This window comes from Temnothorax curvispinosus, unplaced genomic scaffold (assembly GCF_003070985.1).
Source record: "Temnothorax curvispinosus isolate PA1 unplaced genomic scaffold, ASM307098v1 QBEX01015018.1, whole genome shotgun sequence".
Lineage (NCBI taxonomy): Eukaryota > Metazoa > Arthropoda > Insecta > Hymenoptera > Formicidae > Temnothorax > Temnothorax curvispinosus.
The window spans coordinates 709979-720695 of NW_020224798.1; the positions used below are offsets into that span (position 1 = coordinate 709979).

The 10717-nt window shown below is 37.6% G+C and overlaps 1 protein-coding gene across 1 annotated transcript; it reads left to right on the plus strand.

Annotated features, from left to right (window-relative positions):
• The first annotated feature begins 10157 nt into the window (after positions 1-10157).
• On the plus strand, positions 10158-10613 carry LOC112465205 (eukaryotic translation initiation factor 3 subunit H-like). Its single transcript, XM_025032647.1, is given in 1 exon segment — positions 10158-10613. A coding segment is annotated over 1 exon segment (429 nt). The 5' UTR covers positions 10158-10184.
• Positions 10614-10717: the final 104 nt, after the last annotated feature.

A 10717-nucleotide genomic window follows, 5' to 3' on the forward strand; every position in this document is an offset into this window, starting at 1 on the left:
TAGATACGCATCGTTCGTTCCACGACCTGAGCTCCTTAGCGCGGCGGCCACGCAGATAACCGACCACAGAGACAGGACCAGTTTCCTTTGTAGTTCGACGAGACTTTGTTCTAGATATAATCGATGCTTCTTCTTGCGCGATCACCTCGACAACGGTGGTAAGAAACGTCGGTATTCTTCCCGTCAATCTTTTCATTCTCATCATTTTCGTTATAAAATGATCTTTTTATTTTCACTTTAGCTCGTATGTTCTTGTTCGCAAAAACTGGGTTTTTATGTTTTCGCAAATTTTTGTAAAAATTTCTCCAGATTATCGATGTGCGTTGATTGAAATACCGGTAATTAGAGTTGTTGGAACGTAATTGACGTTATTAATGTATAAGAATAAAATTCACGACTATACTATTTATGCGTTTGTACTTGAGAAATATTAGTCCTTGACAAACCAAAGGGAAACAGTCAAATCGCAAAAATCGTTTTCTCGCTGTGCGCCACTGAACCGGCACTGATGGCTGTACGTGATCAACTAGCGCAAAGCCGATAATGTGCACAATTGTCTAACATCATGCGTTGTCGTGTCACATGAAATATCTCATTGATGATGACGGGTGATATTTATATCGATAAATCAAATTGCAGTGCGTTTAGGCATGTATTAATATTTTTCCAATAGCTTACGCGCACAATTATATATGTATACATAAACATATATAAATATGATAAAATTGATTTTTAATACGAATCTTTTCTAGGAATTGTTATATATATTATAAAATATCGTTAAATTTCGTAGACAAACATTTTTAAGCCTCTTCCCTATTGAAAACGAGATGAAACACAGATTTATCAATACAGAGTATTTATCTCGTCGCACTTTCATGGTGCGGCAAGGATTTATTGCGCTTTCGATTATCCTTGAAGATCGAAGACGGATCAGAATCGTTACGCAAGATTCGCTCGACCATGGGTGGTCGTCATTCTCTCGCACATCGCACACTCAATGATGTCTTTTATTCGCGCCTTGGACAATTATATCCACTCTCGTTTAATCTCGCGATCGCGCATCCAACCAGATCGATCTGTTCATTACAATTCGAAATGGTTTTCAACATCTTCGCAAAAAATTGACCTACTGTTTAAATTATAAAAGTTATTTTTTAATCGGTTTCAGAGAGAAGGCATAAATACTCAAAATTAAAAATAATTGATTAAGTAAATACGGAATATTTATTTGATTAATTTTGAAACACCCTGTACGACGACGCAAAATGTGTTCTCATCATTCATGACAAACCTCCGGGTTTTCCGGGTTTGCGCCACCTGCGAGATGGTTTATCGTGCGCCTGGTCGATCTGCAATTTTCTTAACTTTTTTGCGGAACCGCAAAATCGGTCCGGCCGTCTTTTTCGTAATCGATTCGTCGTGGGTGCTCGCGATTCGGTAACTTTCAAGTGAATCGGCCCATTTTCCAGAGGGCTAACGTGTACCAATTCGTCCATTGACGTCGTTTGTTGATCGCGATTTTACGGATTTACATACGCTTATCCTCGTGTGAATTCCCGTGGCGTCATCCACACGTATTCATCCGCGGAAAAACGACCGTCGGACTGGCGCGACGTCGATCCTTCGACGCGGGAAATGACTTCCGGTCGAAGACAGAAGAGCGGAGGATCTTCTGTTTTTGCGTGATCGCGACGCCGACGAGTTCAATCGAGCGGATTTAGAAGCATTATTCCGCGTCAGTTGATAGAGAGTAGCCATCGAGAACGATTAAGTACAAAAGAAGTTGGCGATCTCAGTATTGACTTCGAAATATAGCTACATACTGTAAAATAATGTACCTAATGTCACCGGAATATTTTTTAATACAACTTTAAAGAGAAAGTTTTTTTTAGGCTTGTATGGTCCTGAAAGGTTCATATGTTAATGTATAACTTTTTCTGTCTTTTTTTTTGGTGGAATTGTAGAAAACTGTGAAACTGTACTAAAAAAGAGACAGTAATAACCGTTGGTGGGCCAGTCTTTGTATGCAGGGTGTTAATTTCCAGTTCCAAGGTCGCACATTTGCAAAAAGAGCTAATTCCCGTACGATGTTTTCACGAAACGAAGCAAAAGTGCTTTCTCTCTGTGTGAATAGCTCGTGTACCGTGAAATGGACGAGATGTACAAATGCATAAATTTTCTGCGAGAACGCACGTCGCTGCACGCTGCGGGATCGCGCACGCAACATTAGCTATTCAAACGCAGCTTCGAGAGTTTCGTCTTTAAGTCGGACCCCTATCGTCAGGCGGACCTGCTGTCTGACTGGCGATCGTCTCTAACTTGCAGACCTGCAGACTGTCCTTAAACATAGTCTGATCGTTTCGCCTCGGGCGATTCGGTATAAACTCTTCAAACGAGAATTTCTAAACTTTAAATTTAAACTTACATAATCATATAGTTATATGTTAAACCTTATTGTTTGCCTTCGCAATGCGTTGAGCAAGAACAAATAAAAATTTCTTAAAGACAACAAAAAATTCTTGCAAATAAGCAAGCAGAGAAAGAAGGAGAGAGGAAAAGAGAGAAAGAGAGAGGAGAGCGTGCATTCTCGCGTGCACGCTCGATTAAACGTGCATTCACGATCGATCAAAGGTCGATCGAAGTCGACCACGAACTGAAAACAGTAGTCACGAGAAAAGCATGGGAAGATCGGGAACTATTTGCTCGCCTCTGTAAATATCTGCCTGCGGAACGACTTTGGCAGTCTCCGTTGTACGTACACATCGGTGGCTTGTACGTCACGTGTATACACGGTGATCCACGAATTACGTACTTCTCGTAGATAGTAAGAGCCAACTTAAAATTCTCTTTATGTAGATTGGTCCAGAAGAGCTGTTTTCTTTCTTTAATTTATCGTGACGTTCTTGTGCGGAAATTGTTAAAATTTAATGGCAAGCCATTATTCTTTTATATATATATCTCTCTATTAAAGTTTTCAAATTATTTTCTGTCTCTTACGATCGTTCCAGCCACAGTAGCCACAGGCAAAGATTCCGCTTCACTGACGAGCCTGTAGCCTTCTTCGGTATACCTAAGACGATGATAATTATTAGTCAGACAAAAAGGCTACGCGGCGGTCGAGCATCCTGCGTGCAGGTCAACGTAACACTATTTTTGCGTTTTAAAATACGGTAAAAACTGGATGGTCTTTAGCGATCCTGCCTGCAGCCGTGCCGTTGCCTTCTCTCGAATCCTGGTGAACTGTACTAGCGCGTATAAATAATCAAATTGGCGTGTAACTAACAGGGACCGGACGAAAATATTGGTTCGGTTCCGGTTTTGGTCCATTAAAATACTTAACAAAGGTTTCGGTTTCGATTTCGGTTTTCTAGCTAACAAAAGTACCGGTATTGCTCAAATTACAGTTTTTTCCGGTTTCGGTTTATTAAAATTTTCTTGAAATTTTTATTAAATTAAATTGTTTACATATGCATACTACGTGTGTGGATATGTACTTATAAGTTGTTAATCTTAATTTTTGATACATGTTTTTATTTTTTATTTTAATTTATACGGATTGTATAAAATATGTATAATAATTAAAAATATATTATAATAAATGATATTTCGATGTTTTCATCTTCTGGTCTTAATTTTTTTGATGAAGATATAATGACTTTTAACGGTCCCGATTTCGATTCTGGTCCTATATAGGCTTTATAAAATTTTCATACGGTTTACGGTTCCGGTCCGACAAAAATATCGGTTTTGGTTCCGGTTCGGTCCGGGTCTCTGGTCCGCTTACAAAAAAAAATTAACGTTTATTTATTCTACCGTTAGAATCACACTTTACATATGAATAACTTACAAAGTTTTTCGGCCGACATGCATCGACTCGATAAAAGAGCATTCGGACGCAATCAAGTCCCCGTCGTGGACACGAGGCCTTTCTGCGTCTGGCGGCATTAGTGGCGAGGCCACTTCGAGCAGAGATAGAATCTTTGCTACCTCTCGCTCTCCCGCCCACCTTTAGTAATGTGCGTGACAGCGAGTCGGCTCACGCATGCAGGCACGCACGCACGTTTGCACGCACGCACGAGTCACACGGCAAGGCTTGGAAGTTAACGCCGGAAATCTCTCACGCCAGGCATTCTCTTTATAATACGGAGTGCCGGCACGGTCGCGTTTGATCCTTCCGCGCGGAGAGGAGCGGTTTCGCGCGATTTATTTAGAATTCGCGTTGAAAATAAAAGCGCGCGCGCTCGAGCACACGTGATTTGTCGTAATTGAAGTGGCGGCTATCGCGAACGTGTAACGTAATGTATCGCGTACACGCACACACGCTCCCGGTGTGGCGTGAGGTATTAATTATGTCATGATTCCTATATTCCTCTCGCCCGGAGCTCGCAATTAGAAAATGTTGCGCAAGTTCTGCACTCGCGCCGATTGCGCAACGCGGAACACTGAGTGCTGCGCGACGTCGGTATTCGGTATGCCTGATTCTCGCGCGAGACGTAACGTCTCTCTCGGCGGTATCGAAATTTCAGAGACTATCGCGTCGCGTCGGTAGAACCAACGTATTGGCGGAAGATATTAAAGTCGAGATAGTGAAGACCTAGTCTAGCTAAGCGGTCGATTAAGTTTGATCCGATTTGCGCTTCTCGCGCGACGACGCATCGATCGATCGTTCCGCTCGCCCAGTCCATTAGCGCGGACTTAATCTGCTATTCAATTTTCTGACGACAATATAAAAATGCTATAGAGACAGATAGATAGATGAGTTTAATTATATCCCGGGACAGATATCCCGCAGGCGTATATGATGTAGCATTATCAGAGATGGCATAATGACATAGGCACCTAGAATTAGCGCAAATAGTTTACTCTTTTTGTAGTTCCTTAATAATATATATCTTGATTTCTTATAGTTAAGCAATGTGCCTACACTTTGCTATATTCTATAATATTATTATTACATAAAATAAAGCTATAAAATATTTATATCTTAATTTACATATTATGTATCTAAAAGTGACAGAACTCTTTATATACTTCTATAATATACTTTCTTACAAAATCATATATGGTATCGAATACTTTGTGGAATATTGTTTCCTTTTTCAAATGTCATTATCTCTTAACATGATATTAAAAGCGTATTATGGCTTATGGTAATTTGTACCTTCTGATCGATTATCACACAGCTTATCTTTCGTGGAATTATGGATTCTTTCACGTGGTCCTCAATCTTTCGAAATCGAGAGAAATAAACGAGCTACGAGAGTACTGGGTACATTTGTAAGACCGCAGTCGAGCAGCAGTGGTCATTAAAACAGGTGACCGTGAAGTAATCACGCGATGTCATCGAACTCTGCGATTATTCTGAGATAAACCGACGGATTTCATGCGTCTCGAGAAGGGTACAAATTGACGCGTCTTATCTTATGGCCCACGGTTTTATATTTAAGGAACTAATGACTTCCTTTCACTGAGCAGAATGGCTTGCTCTCTTTCTTTCTCTCGTCCGCGAAATACGCTATTCTCGAAAATTTAATTGAACGATTAAAAAGTTAAATCCAATCCGGTACTTACTCATTTTACTTGTCGTCAAACAGAAGAGCTTTGAACTTACTGAATAATTCTGGTCACATTAAAATTTTTTCGTTTTTTTCTTCGTCTACGAAAAATATTTTTATTTTTATCTTATTTTTAAACATTATGATCATTTCTATAGATTGTGAAAGTAATTTATATAATAAATATAGTCGTACTATATATACAACTATTTTTCTCTCTAATTTTTCTCTTTAAAATTTATCAACCGAATTACTATTTCCAATCATAATCACAACGCAAAATAATAAAAGTTATTAAATTGAATTTTTTATTATTGTAATGAAAGTATGAAGTTTGATATAATATAGAAAAATTTTAACACATTCATACGAAAATAATAAATGAGACTACTACTTTTCGTCTACAACAAAAGCTTCTTTGAAACGAAATCGCGAAACAATATTAATTCGTGTGTAACTAACAAACAATAGATACGTAATAATAATTTATTTTTAAGAGAAAACAGTGTTAAACGATTGAACGCGAAAAAGGCATTTGCTCTCGAGAACTTGATTTACGTGGGATCGGAGTCATGCGGGCAGCGAAGCTCACTGGCGGTTGCCGAGAAACCCGCACCACCGTCGTGTAAACACGTACCGAGCTTAGGTGTAATGCACACGTCGCCCAGAAACACACGCACCAGCCTGGTCGGCTACGTGCTCTCCTCTCAGAACGGTATGCTCGAGGGAAAATCGCGAGGGAGATTTTACGACGGTCGCTTCTTATGCGCGAACTTTCATCCAGCGCGTCCTATAAAACGCTATCATTCGCGCGCGCATCTCGCACGCATGATGCGACTCGATGCAGGGAACATGGCGTTTTTGCATCGCGCTTGTGGTTAATTACGGCGTTTATTTGATGTCGCGCTTAAATTAAGAGCCGTGTTCGGAAGGCGTCCGGTTCCACACGCGTCCGTCGCCCTTGTCGCAAGCTGCGTATTAGAAATTTAAATTTAATTGATATCTACTCATCGGTACACTGAGAAAAAAATGTCGTTAATTTGACTAAACTCGTTTAGTTGTAGTGATTTTTTTAATGCAAATATTAATATATTTAAATCAAATATACGTGAGTAATATTAAGAAATTCTGAATTTATTTCAATATAATATTTTTTGAATTAACAAATGTTTGCTTGACAGCCCGTGACCGCTGCATTTAGTTAAATCAAATAATATTTCTTTGAATCAACGATTTTTTTTTCTCAGTGTATGTACTCATTGGTAATAAACGATTATTTGATATCTCATTGTCAGCTATTGTGATAATTAATATAAAATGTTTTTGCTATAACTAAAGATCTCGAAATTACATTAATTTAAAGGCTTATAATGACAATGTAAAATTAAATCTATTATCAAAGTATACTGGATATAGTCGCGAAAAATTTGCATGAAACTGGTACTTTCTAATATACATATTTTTATTCGTCACTACTTTTCTGATGATATCAATACGTAGCTAAAATAAAGTATTAGTGTAAACAATATCAATTTCTACAGTAAAGTATCAATATTCAAATAGTATTGGAAGTAAGCAAGTTCGTGCGTTTCTTTCCCTCGCGTGTCGCAACTGCGATTGCATGCGAACGTACATCCCGGCATTGCACACATACACATACACTCGTACGCGGGTGTGTGAAGTTGGCACCCCTACTTTAAAATTCGATAGTTCTGATTAGAGTTCCAGCTTCTTGTCGAAGAGTATAATAGGAGTATTTTTATGTTTATAAAAAGAGTTCCGGCGATTGACACTATGTAAAAGGCAATGGCGCACTATAAAAAATGGGGTGCTAATTTTACACCGAGTTTTACACTTAACTTTAAGATCGAATAGTTCTGAATAGCTCTGAAGTATTTTGACAAGTACTAGAATTCCTGATAGAAGAAAAAATTTGATTTAAAAAAAATTGAAAAAGTCATTTCAAGCCAGAATAGTTCTAAGTAGCTCATTTGATTCCTTTCGAAAAGTTCTAGAGTTCCTGATAAGTAAAAAATTGCAAAACCTTAGAATTGTTAAAAAATCATCATCAAAAGTTAATAACGTTCACGGTAGGCCTTCGAAGTTGAATATCTTCTTAACTAGTGACCAGATCGCTTTCGATCATAGAAATTTCTTTCACACAGAACTCTTGGAGTTCTATCCAAAACTCTTATCCGAACGCCTGAAACTTTCAAAAAAATTTTTTATGCGGACTTAGTCAAATTTTACGCTTTACATACTCGAAGTCGAATATCTTCTTAACTAGCCATTAAGAAGTTAATATATTATGTCTTGTTCAACATTTAGAAATTAAGGTAAAAGTATCAATATACCCGGACATGTACCTATATCTGGATACCTTTAGTATAACGCGAATTAAAATCAAAGATAAAAATATTTTTTCTTGTAGACTGAAACTTTAGTTATGGTATTTAAACCTAAATATATATATTTTTAAAGATATCTAGATATAGGTACGTGTCCAGGCATTGGTACATTTACCTACTCTTAAGTGTCTAAGTATTGGTACTTTTACACTGCAAATCCAAGTGTGTTATTTTAACTGAAGCTCTTCTTACACATTTTTTGCCGTTTTAAATGACGCCATTTAACATGGTTGAACGTATTAATACGATTAAATGTGTTAATTTAACACGCAACAAAATATGTAAAACGAGCTTCAGTCAAATGTGTCATTTTTAAACGTTTATACGTGTAGAAATAACACTTGGATTTACAGTGTATCTTAATTGGATCTGAAAATTAAATAATTTCCCTTTGCACGAGCCGAAATAATTGATGAGATGTTTTCTTTGATGTTATCGATTAAATGAGTTTTGATAAATGATAGCATTTATCTTGTGTTTTTACTAAATCTAGAATTTATTGGTATCTACAGTATATGATGAATAGTTCGTGAAAGAGTACTTTTTAATGAAAAGTAGATTACAGCGGATATACTGAATAGTTGAAGCTTGTGAAAATATCGTTTTGTTAATGATACCACGTAAATGTAATTTTCAAAAAAGGTAAAAAAAAAAGGGCACAAGTACACATACATTAATGATACGCGAGATTCATTTACGTGTTAACAAGTTAAACGTCTATTGTTTTCTATTTTGTATATATTGAGTATAATTATGTATTTTTTTTTTTTTTATATTTAAAGGCGCGCATTATGTCATCGGTTGAAGTTTGGCCTCCCGAATCTGTTTGGCCGAAACGGTCGTTTATTATAAGTTTTAACACAATATCGTAACACACGGTTTGGCGTGAAAACGTGAGCTTTTGTTACCGCAGAGAGAGAAAGAAAAAGAGACTCTAAAAATCTCGAGATTTCCCATGTACATGGATTTTTACGTAAATTTAACATTGTAATGACTTAACGCAATTTTATCTTTCGATATTTTCTTTCTATATTTGTAAAGGGTGTACAGAAGAATGGTGCACGGAAAGAACGGTTTTGCTGAAGTATCTAAAAATTTAGTTAGATACAGATCTGAAAATAATTTTGTTGCGTCATAAAAATAATTATGTGTAGAACAATCAAACTGATTACTAAAATATTAATTTTTTACAGCATTATCATCATATTTCAGCGACCTACTATAATTATTTTGATGGTGCAACAAAATTATTAGTTAAATTTTTAGATACTTTAGCAAAACCGTTTTTTCCGTATGTGTTAAAAGCGTACATTTCCATGATGCGTGAATAAGAAACTCTGCAATGCTCTTGCTTTCGTTTGTGCTTCACAAAACCGAATTTGGTACCCGTACTATATATCATTATCAATAATTTCTGCGTGGTCGACGTTACTTTGTACATGAGCGTAAATAAATTGCATGCAATATCTTCTTTAACTCTAGGTATAAAGTTCTTTTCGTGTACATATTTTCGCAAATAAGTGCGTAATGAATTTTATATATGTAGTAGTAAAACATTTAGCGGTTCATGTACCACTACTATAATGTAGCCGCCTGAATCAGTTATATTATTAAATTCCATTTTGGGTGATATATCAGGTAATTAGAATCTTGACGTCTAATATTTCAGTATCATTCCACAGATACACTTATAATACATTACAAGTTTGAAATTTTTTATGATCTAATAAATAAAACAATACGTATGAAAATACAATCATCCACAGTGGTATTTAAAGGGGTGAAACATCTTGAAGACTCGACCGTTGAATTTGAGTCTAAGGCTGAGAAATCAGTGAAATTTATAGTAGGAGAAGAACAGTATCAAAAGAATTGTACACCACCAACAGTAGCTATTTTAATAATATATATTTTACACATAAGGGAAAAGAGAAAGTTATGACGAATGGATTAACAACGCGTAATAAGTTAATATTTATTTTAACTGGCTCGGTAGATTATGGTGATTACGGCATTTAAAATTATTATGTGAACATTATTTGTTACGCTATGTTACTTTTTGTGAATCGTGGCAGAAAGGACAAAAGGTTAAAATTGCTTTTCAACTACGATTAAAAAATTAGATCTGTCAAAATGGTTTTGAGGGCGACGTCGAGAAGGATTCCCGAGACGGAGCCGCGTATAGATAGACTACGTGCAATGTGACGGACTGGTGGTGATGAAGATAGTGAAGCACTGTCACGAGGAGTCCTCCGACAACATGGAGGTCACCCAGGGCGCTCTTCTCGGCCTGGTCGTGCAGAATCGTCTGGAGATCACCAACTGTTTTCCGTTTCCCAAGAACGACGAGATCATGGACGAGGAGGAGTATCAGCTTGCCATGATGCGAAGACTGAGATAGGTGAACGTTGATCACTTCCACGTCGGTTGGTACCAGAGCGCAGACGTCGGCAATTTTCTGAATCTATCTCTGCTGGAGTCGCAGTACCACTACCAGACTTCCATCGAGGAATCGGTCGTGCTTATTTATGACACCGCAAAATCTGCCAGAGGTTTCCTGACGCTTAAAGCGTACCGACTCACTCCGCAAGCGATACAGATGTACAAGGAGACTGAGTTTACTCCAGAAGCTTTGCGTATTAAATAAGTGTTTTCTTTTACTTCAGCCGGGGAGTCGAAGTTGGCCAGCCTTGCAACGTGGGAGAAGCGGACGCGATTCCCGCCACCGCTGCGAATCGACCCCCGGCGCCG